We start from the raw sequence: 17,918 nt of genomic DNA on the forward strand, positions 1-17,918 counted from the left end.
GGCCTCCCCACAAACCCCGTCCACTGCACACAGGATGGCGGACAGTGAAATCTGGTCTGGGCTGGGTCGGTGCTCATGCACGTGGATTTGTCTGCATGTGCCGATTGGGGAGATCGCAGCTAGCCTGGCTCTGCGCGTGATGGGGTCCCAGGTGGCTGCCGTGAACACAGAGTTCCGGGTTCTGTCAGTACAGGCAGCTGCTGCTCTACGCTCCGCTTCATGATCCTGCTGATGTCACTTTTTGGAGAGTGGTTTGGGAAGCTTGAGGAGCACATCGAGCCAAGGCTCCAGCAGGCGTGGCAGTTTGGGTGCATCGGGGGGTAGTTCTTTTGTGAGGGTGAGGAGTCCTCTACCCGCAGTTCTGTTTTGCCGTCGTAGCTCATGGCCTTCATTGTGTGCCTCGATAAAGGCTTTGAGGGGAGGGAGGCCGGAGTACCTGTAGAGTTCTTCAGTCCTCGTGTGACGCGGCAGGCCAGTTATTGCGCGGAGACATTCGAGATGGAGGACCTCCAGTTGTGCGTAGTGGGTTTGGTTCAATGTGAAGCAAGCTGCTCCGTAGCATGCCTTAGAGGTGAGGGTTGCCAGGCATAATGTCCTGATGGTGCGTGTGCCGGCACCGCCAAAGTGGTTGCCTATGCGGCGGATCAGGTGGAGGTGTCGGCGCCACGTTGGCTTAAGCTGACGGATCCATTCCTTTGGTCCACCAACCTCACTGAGGGGAACCCCAAGGATCCTCACCCACCGCTCCGCTGGTCGGGTGATGGTTTTGCCGGCCAGTGTAAGGCTTATCTTCGCTCGCTCAGAGTCGTAGCCACCTACCAGGAGGAGGTTAGTCTTTTCCGGTGACGGCTGCATGCCAGTGGAAGGGAGGTAGTTGTCGATGGTGTCCAAGGCTTGCTGCATGATTCCCTGTACATCTGCTGTGTTCAAGTTCGTGCCCTTGGGGTCCACCCACAGCGTGATGTCATCTGCGTAGAATGTCAAGCCCACGTGCGGAATTTTCCGTAGCTCTACAGCCAGACCTTGCATCACGATGTTAAAGAGGACTGGAGACAAGATGGCACCCTGCGGCACTCCTCTGGAATTTGAGAATGTCCTTGGGTGGCCCGATCCAGATTTGACCTCAAACGTTCGGGCCACCAGGAATGATCGCACAAAGTTCATGATTCGTGTGCCAACTCCAGCCCCATCGAGAGCCTTCAGTATCGCTGTGTGCGCCACCGTGTCAAAGGCTTTCTGCAAGTCTACTGCCAGGAGGATGCCAGGAACCTTAAGGCGACCCCGACGGCCCCCTCCCACCAACTGGCGCAGTAGGAGAAGGCTGTCTTGAGTGCACAGCCCTGGTCGGAAGCCAGTCTGGGCTGGATCGAAAAAAGCTGGGTTCTCCTCTTCGAGGTGGTATGTGAGCCGAGTCAGCACCATGCGCTCGAGGAGCTTGCATAGCGTTGACGTTAAAGCTATAGGTCGGAGATTCTTGATGCTGTTGGGTTTTTTCCCTGACTTTGGGATGGGGTAGATAATCGAATGTTTCCATTCTGCTGGGATGCTCCCAGTTCGCCAAATCTCGTTCAGCTCGTCCAGCAGCAGGAGCTTCTCTGGTTCGTCAAGGTTGAGGAGCATTTGCCAAGTGATACCATCCCCGCCTGGAGCACTGCGCACGTTGGCAGCATCCAGGGCCAGAGTCAGCTCTTGCAGAGTGAATGGTGCCTCAGCTCCCTGGTCACTGGCTGGTTTACTTGGTTCATAGGTGCGTGGGTCTGCTGGGATGGCCGGTTGTGGAAAGAATGCCTCAGCGGCGGCCACCTCGAATTCTTCTGGCGTCAGGTCTAACGCCATTTGTATGTTGAGTGCCGAGTTTTGTGTCTTGTGCTTGCCGGACATGGTTCGGTGGGTTTGCCATAACCTGCGAGTGCTGGTGTGCTTGTCAAAGGTTTCGCAGTATTCAAACCACCTCGAACGGGCAAGCTGCTTGGCATATCGGCGAGCCTGAGCAGTTTTGTTGCGCACTCGGAGGAGATCCCCGTATTGCCGGCCATTGGTCAGGTAGATTTTGTGAAGGCTCTCCCGTGTGGTCCATAGGTTCAGTAAGTGCTTATCCGGGGTAGGAGCTGACTCGTCTACCATCAGATGTCGTGTGGCCTCCTGTGCTGATCTAAGGAGCCGTCGGGTCACCGGGACCCTCTTGTCGTGTTCTGCCACTGCTTTCCGGAACGCATCCCAATCTATTGCTTTGGATCGGCGAGGGCGGCCTGTGCAGCCACCCACAGACAGCTCCAGCCAGAGCGGGTAGTGGTCTGAGCCCATTGGGTCCGCCCCGCGTCTCCATTCCGTCACTAGGCCCTTGTCAGCCCAGGTGAAGTCTGGGGTGGTGTCCCGCTGGTCCACTCGGGGGCTGCAGCGTGTCGGGTAATCTGTGTCATTGGCCAGTATCAAGCGTGCCGTCTCGGTTGCTTGCTTGATCTGCAGGCCCCTGGCATCTATTTTCTGGTAACCCCACTCCTGGTGTTGCGCATTAAAGTCGCCTGCTATGAGAATGTAGTCCTTTGGGTAGTGCTGCCGGAGGTCTGCCATCCATTGAAAATTCACTCTGCCACGCAAGCCACGCCTGGAACAACTGGGTTCAGGCCGTCCGTAGTACGAGACCATGAGGAGTCTGCGTTTGCCAAGAGTGCAGCGGACAGCCACTACTTCCTGCACTGAGCTGCAGTAGGCCGACGTGTCGACCTGTGCCTGCGGGATGTCACGCCGTACGAAAACTGCGGCCTGAGCTTCGATAACCTTGTTTTGCTGCCCCCTGTTATTCCTGGCGTGCTCAATGGTATAATGGCCCTTTTTGCTACCGAAACATTTTTCTAGAAACTAAATTGTTCTGCAAAGGAAAGCTATACAGCTTCCTCAGAAACTTCGCAGTTGAAGAAAAATTCATCCTGGTCCAGGATTTTTCTTCAACTGGCTGCACGAAAAAGGCTGCATGCTACAAGCAGTTGCATGTACCATACCAAAGATTCCTGGGTTCAGTTGATGATTTTGACAACTCTGCAAAGACTGTTGGCATCTTCTGTGCGTGATATGACAAGGTTGCCCGCGATGTTCCAACCTCTCCCCTCTCCTCCTGTTCCAGGCGTGCCCTGTCGTACTTTGCCAAGTTTGCCGACTCTGTGACGGAGCCGTCGGGGGCGGCTGCCCTGCTGCGCCTGCTGTGCACGGTGGCTGACCGGGCGCAGGTGTTCGCATTGGACCAGCGGGGCATCCGAGGGGTGGCCGAGGGCTTCCTGCGGCGCAGCTGGCTTTGCCGAGGGACGGGCTCCTCCTCCATCCCACAGAGGCCCCAGGGCAGCCAGTTCAACGACTGCCTGCAGGTCATGCTCGGGTGAGGGGCCACGGAGTGTGTTACTCCTCAGTGAGAGGAGTTGGTCCCTGAGGAAACTGCTGGGGCATTTATTTGTTCAGATTTAAGGCAAATGGTTTTTTTTTTTTTTTAACTGTGCTCTCAAAGTTTAGTCCTGCCTTAACATAAAGTTCTGAGAGAACGGCCTCCCCTGAAACATCATTCACCCCCTTTTATGGGCGAAATATTCAATTTACTAAAAGGCCATTAAGATTGCCCACCCCTGAAACCACGCTAGCTTCGACGCCTTCGAAAGCCTGGAGAGCTCCCTCCACGAAAACTTCCTGCTGCTGTGAACACCGCCGATGACTGGACATTGAACAAAAGAGCGCCCAGCTTTTTTACTTGATACCTAGGTACGTAGTTTTGGTTGCTGGTGTGGCCACTTTCTTGTATTGTTTCGCACCTGACCCGAAAGTTCACCCATCCCGTATTTTTCACTTGATGTCATTGTAATTGGGTGGGCGTTCTTTCGGAACTTTATGGTATATTTGAGGTAACAGCTTCAACACTCGTTTTGGTGTAGGTAATGGTGGAGTGAAAGGCACGCAGTCGTTTTGCATCGCAATGCAATGTTCGCACAGGTCCTTGAAAACCTTGAAAACCCTTGAATTTAGAAGTGTCAATTTCAAGGCCTGGAAAGTCCTGGAATTTTTAAATGGCCCTTGAAAACCCTTGATTTTTCCGGAGAGAATCAATGGCCCTGTCTTTTCACAAGAATTTAAAGTGTTTGTCGTGGATTTTAGGTGCTAGCAAATGTAAAGAAACATTGTAACAATCAAGATTAAGTGTATTGCGTGAAATGACAGGTTTGGTGAATTTTTTTTATTACAAGGCAACATTGGGAACAGGCACTTGTCAATCCAATCCATGTCACTATACAATCCAGTGAAAGCCAGCTTCTCTTCTCTATCTTGCATCTTCCATCTAGTCTGTGGACACTCGCTCCTTGCATGTTTGCTGTGCCTCATACGCTCCATCTGCATTTGCTTTTACGTGCAAATCGTGGACGTGCACATTGTTCATCCTGCCTTGCAGCAACACTTGCGGATTTAATTTCAACTGATACTTTGCTGACAAAGCAGGAGATGCAGGCAACATTAACGAACTATTGAAATCAAACAGCCTGAGTAAAACACCAAGAAAAAAGAAAAACCTTTAACTACCAACCATGAAATAAAAAATAGAACCCGTTAGCACCTATCTAAATTTGCACTAATGTGCTTAGGTATTGTGCAATAAAAAACTTTTGCATTGTGTTGAAAAAGTTATAAAATAATCCCGGGGACCTTGAAAATTTATTTTCTGGTCCTTGAAAGTCCTTGAAAACCCTTGAATTTTAGCTTTTGAAGCCTGTACGAACCCTGAATTATGCAGAGACGGTGAACTTTTGGGGCATGACAGCGGCAAGGAAAGCACCGATGCATCAGGAGATGATACCTAGTGGTGGTGGGATTGTTGTAAGCACCGATATGCACCTATACTTCTGAGCTTTTTTTTAAGATGGCAGTTGAAATAAATTTTTTGGCTCGTTCTGTTGCCTTATATCAGTGGGCACACTTTTTTCTTTTCCTTGGGTCTACAAATTCCTCCTCGCCCGACAGTGGAATGAATACGGTATTCTAATTCAATGTAATGCACTCGACACAAACACTCCCTGGAGCTCTACAGGATTATGTTTGGGGGCATAATCCTTTTTATAAACAAGCTACAACTTTGCTGCACGTATTGTTAGGGCGTGGCGAGGCCACACGTGCAGGAGCCTTAAAACAGAAGATGCTTCGACTTTGGGTTGCATTATCAGACTGAGGTCACTAGGAGAATCTAGAGAGGAGTAAAAGAAGTACATAGGAAAGCAATGGGGAGGGTTGCTGCAGCATCCATCACAATGCAAGTGTACATTCGAAGCGGGTGGCAGGGTAGTGCCATTTCAGCATTCGAGGAAGAACTGTGCACAACACACACACAATGAAGGCGCTTATGGCAATCGCCGTAGTTGTCAGGTGGTGGGAATTCAACCGCTTGACGTAATGCATTGAAGGAAGGCAGGCTGACTCGGGCTCCGTGTTTGTGTGGCGCCGACACTTCCCTCATTTAGTTTTTCGTGTCGGATGCAGCTGCTCACAGTAAAATACAACAGGTAGTGCGGTTCATACCTTGTGATACTTTGTTAAAAAATACTTTCTCCACAGGCTGTTATGGTGTGGTGTGTATTCCAAACTGATTAAAAAGTGTACTCCCCCCTACCCCCTAGTTGCTACAAATTTGACTTTTTGGGCTCGTAAGATGACGTGCTCCCAAATCTGTTTCAACTGTCTCACCCCTGTCAAGGGGCTAGGGCGTTGTGCTGCTGAGCCTAAGGATGCAAGTTAAATTCTGGCCGCGATGGCCGTTTTTCTGATGCAGGCAAAAAACAAAAACACCTGTGTGTTCGCGATTTTGGCGCACGTTGAAGATCCCCAGGTCGTCAAAAATTAATGCATAGCCCTCCACTACGGCGTGCCTCATAGCCCAGGTGTGGCTTTGGTGCATTAAACCCCCATACATTTGATTTTTTAGGGCGCCGCGCTTTGGTGGCCGTCTGTGGGCTGGGCCGCGTTGTCAGCATAACCAAGTGAACGATGGCAAGTGAAAGAAAAAGCGAATGATGAAAGAAAGCAAAGGAGGAGAGTGTCGCGAAATTGGGAGGGGAGGGCGGTTCGCCGTGGCGGTGCGAGCCAGCGCTCTCCGAAAGTGTGCGGTGGGGGAGGGGAGGGGGCAGTATGCTGTGCCCGCACGAGGCGCTCGACGGTGCGACCCTTGGCGAAAACGTGAGGGGGGTGTGCACATGTCTATGATGTGCGTTCGCTAAAGACGCAGTTCGCGGTCCTTTCCTGAGAGGTTCTTCGCGCCGCCAACGCAGTGGCTCATCATCGCTGCCTCAGCGCACTGCTGCCGCGCCCAAATATCGCATTTGGGAGTATCGTAATCGCCAGCCTTTTTTTTTTTCCTCTCACTTCCTCTTGCTCTCTCTCTCTCTCTCTCTCTCTCTCTCTCTCTCTCTCTCTCTCTCTCTCTCTCTCTCTCTCTCTCTCTCTCTCACCAGAAGTTCCTCTGACTTGATGAATGCAACTTGTTGTTCTCTCTCTCTCTCTCTCTCTCTCTCTCTCTCTCTCTCTCTCTCTCTCTCTCTCTCTCTCTCTCACACCAGAAGTTCCTCTGACTTGATGAATGCAACTTGTTCTCTCTCTCTCTCTCTCACCACAAGCTCCTCTTACTTGATGAATGCAGCTTGTTCCTGTCCGAGTCTGAGTGCGTGCTGCAGAGCCTGCACGAGCTTGCCAGGGACTGCCTTCCCAGCATCCTGGACGGACCGCCTGCCAATGGGGAGGACGACGACAGCTCGGCAAAGCAGTTCCCCACTCTCGACAAGTGAGCAGGAGGATGAGCAGTGCTGGCCAGGCGCCATTCTTGTGTGCATGTACTGCTTCCAAGGCGCTGTGGGGTTGTGCAAACTTGCGGGCTTGCTTGCCTTGGTACTTCTTGTGAAACATCTGCAGGGTGCAGGTATCTGCCCGCCACCCTTGCAAGGCAGGCAAATATCCTCCTTCTCAGTTTAGTTGCCAAACTTACTAAAGAACTTGTAAATTCTGGTGTCTTTGTACTAGCAATAGCAAAGTACTCATTTTGATTCAAAGTTGTTCGTGCAAAATCATTATTGGCTTCAAAAGCAAAAATCGTTAATTGCAGAGGCCTACTATATGCATGTAAAGTAACTCGGAAAGTCGCTCAAAAGAGTGTTCCCTCTTTGCTCAGTGGCTTGTAATTCTTAGTTCCATTCTGGACCATCACAGTGGCCATTTCAGACGGTTTCGTGTGCGAGCAGGAGACAATGTGCAGAAAGTGACAGCATATATCATCACTGCACACCAGCAGCATTCCAAATAGCACTTGGCCGAGTTCTCTTTGTAAACAATAAAAAAGTCTGTAGCTTCTGCTGTGCTTCAAGGCAAGAGTGGAGGAGAGGAGCATACCTGCCAGGTTTCCCGAATTTTCCGGGAGACTCCCGAATTTGCATGGTTTTGTACGATTGTACGACCGAAACCAACATCTCCCGAAAACACACCCGTCTTTGGCCAAATCATTTTCTCAGTCTGGCCACAATGCTCCGGAGGTATACCTGACAATTCAACCCGACACCAATTGGCATCGTTATCAGTGAAGTGCTTAAAAATCGTAGTTGGCCATGCGCAGACGGTAAACCTGTTCGTCCCATTGTTAGTTTACTGTTCATATAAAAGCAGCGCCGCCGCTGCTTTCATTTACGCACGAGCACGGCTGTTCTGGACGGCCGTTTAGACGAAACAACAAAACAGTTCAGTTCCTGCTGTTTTGTATTTTGCTTGCAGTACTATTTCCAGGACTTTCTAAAAAGGGTGGTGTCAGCCACGTCGAACATTTAAGTGGTGTAGCTTGTTGGTAGTTGGACGAAGAAACAGTCCATTCCCTGCTAAGTTGCAAGTAAATAAAAAAATGTGTGTAAAGTTACGTATTCTGTTGCTACAACACCTCCCCCCTCCCGCCGGTCAGATCTCCCTAATGCCATCCCGGCAAACCTGGCAGGTATGGAGGAGTCACTTTCTTACTGCATCAACCTTTAGTCTGTTTAAAACACAAGTCCTCCTGTTGCATTGCATTTGATGCTTACCAAAAACTCGGTGGGCAGACAAAGTCAGCTTTTTGCTTAAGTTCTGTTGATGCTTAGTTAGCATTGTGTTCTGTGCTTGTCATTGTTAAATCCATAGGAGGCACATTGTTTCCAGGGTTCTTTTGAAGGCTTCTTCGTACTTCAAAACTTTTTGTGTTCCTTCTTGTTGAATTGCTTTGCTATCTTAAGGGGGGACGCGGGTCTTAGAATGGTCAAAAATGGCCAAAATATCGATTTTGAGAAAATCCAATTTTTGGAATTATTGTACCTTCAAGCACCTGCCTTCAAAATATCAACGCGAAATTCCATCGGGAAATACTCTAAAATCATGTTTTGAAACGCCTCGAGGGCCACGAAATGCCCCGAATTGGGCAAAAGTTGCTTCAAATTCCCGCGCGCCCCGCGGGCGAAGCAGCCGACCGATCGCCGCCATCTTGGTCTTGTTTTGAAGCTTGTTTCTTTGTGCGCATTTTGCGATATCTCAAAATGGCGTCGCTTGAGTAGAACGACCGCCCTTGCCAGTTTTCCGAAGGCACCTTCTCGGCCGCCGATTGGCTAGAGCGGGCGCGCGCGGTTTGAGTTCGCCATACGACCCCTCCCATTGGTCGGCGCGACTGCTGTCATGGCGGTCGCCATCATGGCGTCTGCTACGCACGTCTGACGGAGTCCGCTCTTCTGGCGCAGCGCTCGCTTAGAGCAGTTTTTTTTTACAGTTTCTTTTAATTCTTCCATCGCGTACTTTCGTGAATGATGCCAGGAGACGTACGTTTGAATCATGCGCACGGGAAGCGAAAGCGTCGTCCGCCTATCCCAAGGTCGCGTGGTGCGACTTCGGGCCGCTCGACTCCGCCGGATGAGAATCGTTCGCCGCCTCGTATTGCCTCGCCTGCCCCATCGCCTGACCAACCACCTCCGGAATCCATACCTGGTCCAAGCACGTCCTGCCGGCTTGACACGAGGTATTACACGGCGGAGGAGATCGCCGCGCGTACGGAACACGCGGTCGAGGTCAAGCGCGGAATGGAGACCAAGTCAGCAACGCAGCGGAAATTCGACCTCCTTGAAGTGGATTTGGCGCACTCAGAGGAAGAATCCGGCACAGATTTTGTCTTAATGGATTTTGCAATGCTGAAGGACCTTTTTGCGCACGTCAGGTGCGGCAAGTGCGGGCTGGCGGCGCTGGATTTGAGGAAGCCTGACCGGCAGTACGGCCTCGCCGTGAAGCTCGAGGTGACGTGCTCGGTTTATGAACACCGTGTGGAACGTTTTTCCTGGCCAAGGACCGAAGGATCTGGCAATATCACTCTTTTTGAAGTGAATATGAGGGCTTTGAAAAGTATTCAAAGCATCGGGAAGGGGGTGACTGCTCTGTCAGATTTTTGTGCTGGTATGAACTTGTCCCACAGAGGCCTGCACCACAAGACATTCCAAGCGCACTTGAGGAAAGTGGTTCAGGTTTGCGAGGACACTGCAGCAGCCTCTGAAGCTGATAGTGTGCGTGCCATCAAGGACTTGTACTCGGACCTTGGTCAGCCGCCAAACAACATAGATGTGATGTTTGATGGCACGTGGATGACAAGGGGACGGTTGTCACACATTGGAGTGGGCTGCATCATTGAAGTGTACACCGGCTTGGTGATTGATCATGTAGTCCTCTCTAACTTTCGCTTAGGTTGCGCCATCGGACCCAAAGCTTCAGATGAGGGCTACGAAGATTGGCTGGCAGACCATGAGTGTCAGCGAAACATTGACTGTGGTGCAGGACGCATGGAGGCAGAGGCAGCCCTGATAATGTTCAAGCGCTCGCTCTCCAAGAATGGGCTGCAGTACACAACCGTGATGTCCGATGGAGATAGCCGCACCATGCACGGCTTGAAGGAAAAAGGCGTCTATGGGTTTATCCCCTGAGGCCAAGAAAGTTTGCCTTTCGGCTACATTTATTTTCCCCAAAAGACTCTTTTGAGGGCCAACAACATGATGCATTTGCGGAAAACGCACTGCGCAGTGTCCCACCCCTGTATCCTCTCAAACTTCCAGCATAAAAACAGCGAATGAAATAGCCTCACCAAAGAACAAAAAAAGGGGGCACCTAAAGCAAGTTTCACCCCCATACTTTTGCCGTACACAATATTCTGGGTACCACAGTGCACTGTAATAGATGATGGCACTTCACGAAGGACTGTTGCAGTTTTCACGACGCCAGCAAGACACCACCAGATTTCACAACGCTAACAAAATGCCAACCGATTCGAAGTCGATAAATTTTGCTAAATTCCTGATGGGGTCCGTTACTTGGCCTTTTGTATCTCCAGTTCTAGTTGACATTTTTGGAATCCAAAGACAGATTTGAAAATGGGAAGAACATGTCTTTGTTACTGGGAAAATTTGAAGCTACACTACTGACGGTTCATCTCATAACACATGGCCAAACTTCAAATGCAGTTTTCTCAGTTTCATATTTTTGGACACTTCCCTCAGCCTTACGCAGCTTTTTGGAAACTTCTTTTTGCTTCACAAGGTCAATCTTGGTACCATTTTTTTCAGTACAGCCTGAGGCAGCCGATGACATTCTTAGTTTTTCTGTTTAGGCTACGCATAAATAATGACTTGCAGTTATTTTGATGAGCCAAAATATCCAATACTGCCATTTTTTGTACTTGACATATTTTTTTTAGGATGCCGTGACTTTAGAGAAAAACGAAGAATGTCATCGGGTATGGGAACTCTCTGGCTATCCATTCATGTAATTAAAAGCGACAAAATGCAATGCGAAAGTTCATTAAAGCTGCGTAAGAAATTACCTAATTGCGGTTTAGACTTTGTATTATAACTTTTGAACTAACAACACCAGCTCAAATATAATTGCATATTTGAAATCTACAGAGAAAAGCACATCCGTGTGCAAATTTTCGTAAGTTTCTACCCATAAATAAAAAAGTTAGTTTTAAGACCCTCGTCCCCCCTTAACGCTCATTCTGCCTGACCCTTCACTGATTTGCAGTATACAATAAATAAATAAAATTGGTGCGCTCAAATGGCTTGTACAACTCTTTCTTGTTTCCAGGCATACCCTGAATGTCTACTACAAGACTATGTTCTCCAACCTGGCAGATGGCGTCCAGCGCCTTTCTTTCAAGGCTTCAGCAAGCCATGAGGTATTGGCCACTGTTGGACGTAAGAAAGTGTTGTTGTATCTAAGAGGCTAAAACATGAGCTGGCTGGCACTAATGAGATTTTTGTTAGAAGGGGACACATTTGTTCCTTTATACAACAAGGGGCTGATACTGAAAGGCAGATTTTAACCTCGAAGAGTGCAAAGCTTTATGACTAGTTGATGAGCACTTTTGGATTCGAAGCTGAATGTTTGTTGTGTGCCTTAATGAGATTATCAGAACTTTTACCTGCCTGCATCTATCTGCATTTCTTCAGTTGGAAGTTTACCAGAATGGTGCTGGCAGGCTTAGGAACGTTTTGATTTACCGTCCACAATTTTTTCATATAGCCAGGTTTCCCACAGGCTGCAGCATCATCAAGTGCCTGCTATGTCTGTGCCTAACACAGAAAAGCATATCCCTTTTTGGCAGCAGAGTGGTCCCATCCTCTAGCCTGTGACTTTTCTGAAGTGAAGTGTTCTCGCCATTTTCATAGAAAGTATAGCGTGGCTCCCGAGTGTTACGCTTGATTAGCACTTAAAGTGAAGTCGAAAAGGACTGGGATCGCATATTTTCATGTGTACCCGGTTTGAAAAAAACCACTGGAAGGCCAATTGGAACCGCCGAAAATACAAAAGGGACCACTTGGAACCAACTGCACTTCCAATTGGTGTATGTGTTTTATATGACATACTGTTGAAAGTCCTGACGTTAAGAAATTTGAATGCGCTCTTGATGTTTACTTTACACAGCAATGAATACGTGATTGTGTTTTTGTTCTTAGGCGCTGAAAGCGTCAATGTCTGTATTTGCTTTCTGTATCGTTTGCTTCCCTCTCTATAATTACCCTCAAGTGAGGGTTGACATTATAAATAAATAAAAATAAATAAATAAATTGGTACAAAGGTGTTTCTGGCAGTTCCAATTGGTCTTACAATTGTTCTTTCAGCTGGGTATGCTTGTTGCCCAAGTACCATTGTCTGGTGCCTCGTCTGTCCGGGGCACAAATACTTTGTTCGTAGGTTAAAGTTTCAAAAGTGCAGGTGTGGTATGAGACCCATGGCAGTTTCATCTAAAATAGGTCAGAAAAATCAGCTTGTCTGTGGCATGGTGCTTGCTGCAATCTCGAATAAAAGAAAGTCTCTGTGTTGAAATTGGCCTTCCTCTTTTGCTGTAGGAAAAGTTGAAGCAGCTTGAGAAGTGGACACTTGCCCTCAATGTCTTCTGCGAGCTGGTGGAGGTTGCAAAGGTCGGCACTTTATTGCATTTTTTGTGGACCATTTGTGTGCATGTGTGGCTGGTTTTTATTTTGTTGTTGTTTTTCTGGGGGTTAGTTATTATGCGCTCTACTCTTCATGGGTCATCGTACTTTTTCCTACTTGGATGGTCTAAATGCAAATTTCCTCAGGGATGGGCGAGTCGGTTCATATTGACTGTAAATTTCAGCAAAAAACCATGCACAGTAGAACCGAAAACACAGAAACAGTGCTGGGGAAAGTCTTTGTGGAAAAGTCTACCATACAGAATAGCCTACGTGGGACAAACCGGCATGTGCATAAACTACAGGGCCCAAGAACACACTGCCTCACTCCAAATAATGCCATCCAACCAACTTCTATTTCATTGCCACTATTGCTCATGTACCGCATGCATCAACGAACAACATTCTTCAGCAAAAACAATCGTCTCACGTGAAGTTGTTGAGACGGTAGTTATCAACAAGAAAGGTAAGACCTGCGTCAGCACAGCTTCCATGGCGCTAACAAAACAGAAATGGACCTGCTCAAGCGTTGTGCAATGTTTCATCGTATATATATATATGCGCACTTAACCGTTAGTAAATTCAGTCGATAGCATTGTGTCCATTTTTTTCTTTTTTACTGTCCGAGGTGTTTTCCCTTCAGGCTAAAATTTGCAGTCGAAGTGCATGAAGTTTTCTGAAAGTGTTTTACTTTTAGCCCAGAATACATCGTGCTAGATATTGGTGACTTCGCTTGGAAATGTTTGGTAAACTGCATTGTGTGTAAGGTGTATCTATCTGTGAACATCTGTACATGTTACTAAGCATAATGGGCACCAGGTGTTCACGATGTCTTGCGTAGCGGTTGCACTGTCTTTGCTGTGCAGTCGCTCACAATCAGTCCAGGGAAAATGCACGCTGCCCGCATCACTTTTGTAAGGTTGCCAGATCATCATCTTTTGTGTCAAACATTTTAACTTGCTGACACAAACTTTTGAAGTCTTCCCCACAAGTGGTAATTTTTTGCCATGCTAAGAAGAATTAGTGTAGTTGAGCTGCCAAGAATGGGGGAAGAACTTTCAGCCAGAGACTGACATACACAGTTATTGATCCCGTAGTGTTCAACCATTTTACACTAGTAATAGCTTTTATATAGTCCATCACTATTGAAAAACAGCAATTCATGACATCACACACTTGCCGCAACGTGAGTGTCAGCTGCAGCAGCAGCGTGAATGAGGAGCAGTTGCATTGCATCCACAGCTTTAAAGCAATTTTCACATGGTTTTCGAAGGTTCTGTCAGAGTATGTTGAGTTCGAACACACACAGATTAAGTTGCAATATTTTTATTTTTCTTTGCTAAAAAGCACTAAAAGCCAGGACACAAAGAAGAAAAGAAAATTGTGAAGTTGTTGCTATGCGGCTGAGTGCGCGTTGCCCCGTGAGCTACCTGGAAGAGTACTACTGAGCTGTGATTGGCCGGAGCTCTGGTGTGACTTAACTCTTTCGGGACCGCTCCATAGGCCATCGATCACATATGATCGATGGTTTTGCGAGCCTGCAGAATACAAATTTTCGCTCGATGGAACACCTAGCGACATCTAGGAGATAGTTTGAAAACTGGAGTTTTCTCTTTTGTGAAGTTTCTTTTTTTATCGCCAGGCGGCAACGCGCCAGATATTTTATTCTGACGGGCAGTGGTTTCGAATGTAAACAAACATGGTGTCATACTCGTGCGGGCGCGATAAGAAATCCGCCTCGTCTCGGCTCGCATATCTTCGCCTTCTACTGTGGATTTTAACGATGAGAGTGGCAGTGAAGAGTCGAAATGCGGCTTTAGAGATCGGATTTCAGCTCGAGTGAGGATTCGGGTGTCGATCAGCCTGGAACATCAAATCGCGCTCTAAGGTGGGTGTTGGTTTCGGTTTCAATTGGCTCTGGAGTAGGTATGTGCGCTCGAACTATGTTCTGGCTGGCTTATATTTATTCGCTTGGGTGTTAACTACCTATGGTGGTGATCTCCTGCCACCAGCGCAGAAACGGATCAAGTTTTCTCCGAGACAAGAGCCCGGCGTGTACCTGGGCGACGACGTAGCCATGGCCCTAGTGCCAAAGAGATCACACACAAAACAAAAAACCAGTTACACCTAGCCACATCAAACTTTTTCAATGAAGAAACAAAGCATTGTGTTAGATTTTGTATATCCTGAAATAATTTTATTCTTTCTTAATATTTTTATATTTACGCTTTTTTCTATCTTTTTCTGTAGTTTTTTTATGAAGTTCTTAGTTTCAGATTTTTTCATGGTTCTATCGTTAGTGTTGAAGTAAAACTTGGTATTGTATGTAAAAGAACATATAATTAGCTGCATTTTGGTATATGCTAAGGCAGGATGGTGCCTTTGCTTTATGTAATAAAAAATTTGTACCGAGACCTCCTTTTTTCATCACTTTTTCCGGCGGTCCCGAAAGAGTTAAAGGGGCACTGACACAAAATTTTGAAGGCGAGATAGCTTCGGAGATAGATTGGTGGGAACACATTTACATCATCTGCAAAATATCAGCGGCGAATACAGCCTAGAACATATTTAAAAACAATTTTAAAGTGTGCGAAACGCAACCGAGCAGCCAGCCGAGGACCACGCGCAATCGACATCCCGAGGATATTGGGTAAATAAACAACGTCCAAACACGTCACGAGTTTGTGTTTGCCGCTTCCGCACTGCCGGCGTTTTTCGTCGGCTCGCCAGGCTCGCCGCTCCAATCGGAGGGCCGGAGGGCGGAGCTTCTGCTCTCGAGAACGAACGACCCGATCGTTGGCGGCGGAGGCACTGTGATTTCGTCAGCTCATCGGGCAGCTGGCCGCGACCAAAGTTCTACAGCGATTCCAGGCACTCTGTTTCTATTACTGTTTATAACCATTGGATGCGAAAACGCGCCGGAGGCACGAAAAGCCCACTGAAATAGCCGCACGGTCGCTGTGCAGGCGGCGGCCACGGCCGCGAAGTGGCCCAGGCCGGCGCAGGTAGCTCGAGTGATAGCTTGTTACCGCTGCACGAAATTGTCCCCAAGTCCCGACCATGGTGGCTTACATGAGAAAGGAGTTAATGATGCCATGGCGGGTTGCATTAAAAATTGTCATCTGAACCGCTTACGAGAGCGGCACTCGAATATCTGCCGCAGTGGTAAGCCGAACACATCTGTAGGCGGACCTGTAGGCAGACCGGCCGGCTGCTCCCAACGCGCGTCTTGCACCACCATCTCGAGCGTCGCGCGTCGTTCTTTAGCGCGGTAGCATTTGCACTCGCATCGCCTGCGTCACATCCACGGTCGCTTTTTAATTAAGCGCCTCAAGAGATCAGTACGTGGGGGCATTCGCAGAAACTGCCGTCGATGCGGATTCGACAGTGCTACGGTGGCTCTGCTCTGTGATATCCCTCCGACGGTCACGTGGTCAGCTTTGTTCACACAAAATCCACAAAATCCATCGTTTCGCGGCACTCGCTGAAACCGAAACTGCGACTGGCCGCATTGAAAATGCCTCTAATTAAACAACCGTCGCACGCTGAAGCAAATGAGGTTTCTACAGGTTATAAGTAGGTCACTAGCTACTTATCGCAACAAAAAAAACAAGATGCAAAATTTTTGTGTCAGTGCCCCTTTAAAGCCCAATATGGAAATGATCGGTTAAAGGGTTCCAGGTAGCGAATACTTTTTTCCTCAACTTTTTGCAGACGAACTCCGGTCCAGTTGTCACCACATACATGCACTCATGAGCAATGCACGGGTATTATTAATGTCCTGGTGTCATCGTAGACCACTCTACGTTCTTTTCAAGCTCTTTTCACTCATGTTTATGCCTACCTGGCATAACGCAGGAATATTTCTTTAAAGGAGCCATGAGGACAAAACACAAGTTCGGTTCATTCGAGAGATTGCCTCGATAGAATCATACTGACACCACTGTTAATGCGCACTTCGCTCAAATAAGCTACATAACTAGGAATAAACGGAATGCCATGCGACCCACTAGCTCATTTCCCGCAACAGAACCTATGATGTCATATGAGACCAGCTGTGCGATTGGCTGAGGACGGGAAAAGCAAACACAAATCAGGCACGGCTTATAGGCTTTCCGAACGAACTATTTGTGCTTAAGTGTAATGCATATTCATTTTTCAGCAGTAAGGACGGTGCAGTAAACAATGAAAGTTACGAAAACGCATGTAAGTATAGGAGTACCGATGCGCACTGCTGTTGGTACTGGGCGCACTATGCTTGTTTTAGCTGCCTAGCACTCCACTGCTTTGAAGTTGTTTTACAGGACACTGGCTGATTGGCGTAAGCGGCGTTGTCTTATGTGACCCTGTTTGTCGAGGATACCCCAGGCTTCACGAGGCGATCACTTTTTAGAGTAACGAAAACAAGCCAGGTGCCAATACGCTCAAAAACAAAGCAACGGCAGACAACGGTTTGTGGATGACTATAGCAGCGCCATCTAGGGGGGCTGACGGACAGCAAGGCCGCAAACCTGAATGACGCAGTGGAAGTTCGCTTGAATACATGCGTTTCTGACGTCATTGCTGACATTACGAAAACCCACGATTTGGCGCGCGAATCAAAATTTTAACCTAAATTGATCAATTTCTCAGTGAACACGGCAGCATTTGCTGCCGGACAAGCACTGTGGGCACTATAAAATGCGAAATCTTTCGAATGCAACTTGTATTCTGTCTTCATGGCTCCTTTAAACACGCAAGCAGGAACAAATGTTCAGTGCCATCACGACTCCATGCATGCAGCTGTTTGCCTTAGCCCTTCCTCCTTTGCTTGCAAGCATTTTTTTTTGTGCGCATAAATGACCCTGCCATTAAGAGTTTCGTGTTCCCAGTAACCCTTGTATATATCGTCTAGTTGTACGGAGTTTTTATTGTTAGTTTGGCTCAATTTATAAATGTTCTATTGTGAATAAAAAATGGTGCCAGGCCACACACAGATGTCAGAGATGTCGTATAAGAGGAGAGGTATTGCAAGGCAGTGCATTTGTCAGCGCTTCTGTGGGACTTTCTTTACCACTTGACTCCCAGTGCTCATTGTAGTGCACTGTTTTAGTATGTTGCACTGCACTTTGTTTTGCTTCGACGATACTATGAGGGGCTGTTTGCTCTGAAACCTTGTGACTGCATGCGAACCTTTCTGTGATAGTGGCCATTACGTTTTATGGCTCATTTCTTATTTCCTTCTTTTTTTTTCTTTGTGATTCTTCCAGAAATCGTCTGTGCGGAAGAACCTCACCACTTGCCTAAAGGTGACTTCTAATTTGTGTATGCTTGTTGGGAGTCATTGTGCTAATTGCACTCTTAATTTCTGAGAGCCACCGTATACATGATTTCTACTGATTGAAAATCATGTGCTGTCCTCATGTGTTCATTCCTGATTGGCCTCTGCTC

At 47.9% G+C, this 17,918-nt stretch overlaps 1 protein-coding gene across 1 annotated transcript in view; it reads left to right on the plus strand.

Annotated features, from left to right (window-relative positions):
- The window catches only part of Fancd2 (Fanconi anemia complementation group D2), a 92,407-nt gene that overhangs the window by 70,139 nt on the left and 4,350 nt on the right, over positions 1-17,918 (plus strand). The window contains exons 34-38 of the mRNA XM_077698066.1: positions 3,122-3,370; positions 6,659-6,799; positions 11,140-11,230; positions 12,405-12,476; positions 17,738-17,776. Coding sequence (XP_077554192.1) covers positions 3,122-3,370; positions 6,659-6,799; positions 11,140-11,230; positions 12,405-12,476; positions 17,738-17,776 — 592 coding nt within the window. The remainder of the gene's footprint in view (positions 1-3,121; positions 3,371-6,658; positions 6,800-11,139; positions 11,231-12,404; positions 12,477-17,737; positions 17,777-17,918) is intronic.

The sequence above is a fragment of the Haemaphysalis longicornis genome, unplaced genomic scaffold (assembly GCF_048455015.1).
Source record: "Haemaphysalis longicornis isolate Haplotype H1 unplaced genomic scaffold, Haemaphysalis longicornis Haplotype H1 scaffold_2, whole genome shotgun sequence".
NCBI lineage: Eukaryota > Metazoa > Arthropoda > Arachnida > Ixodida > Ixodidae > Haemaphysalis > Haemaphysalis longicornis.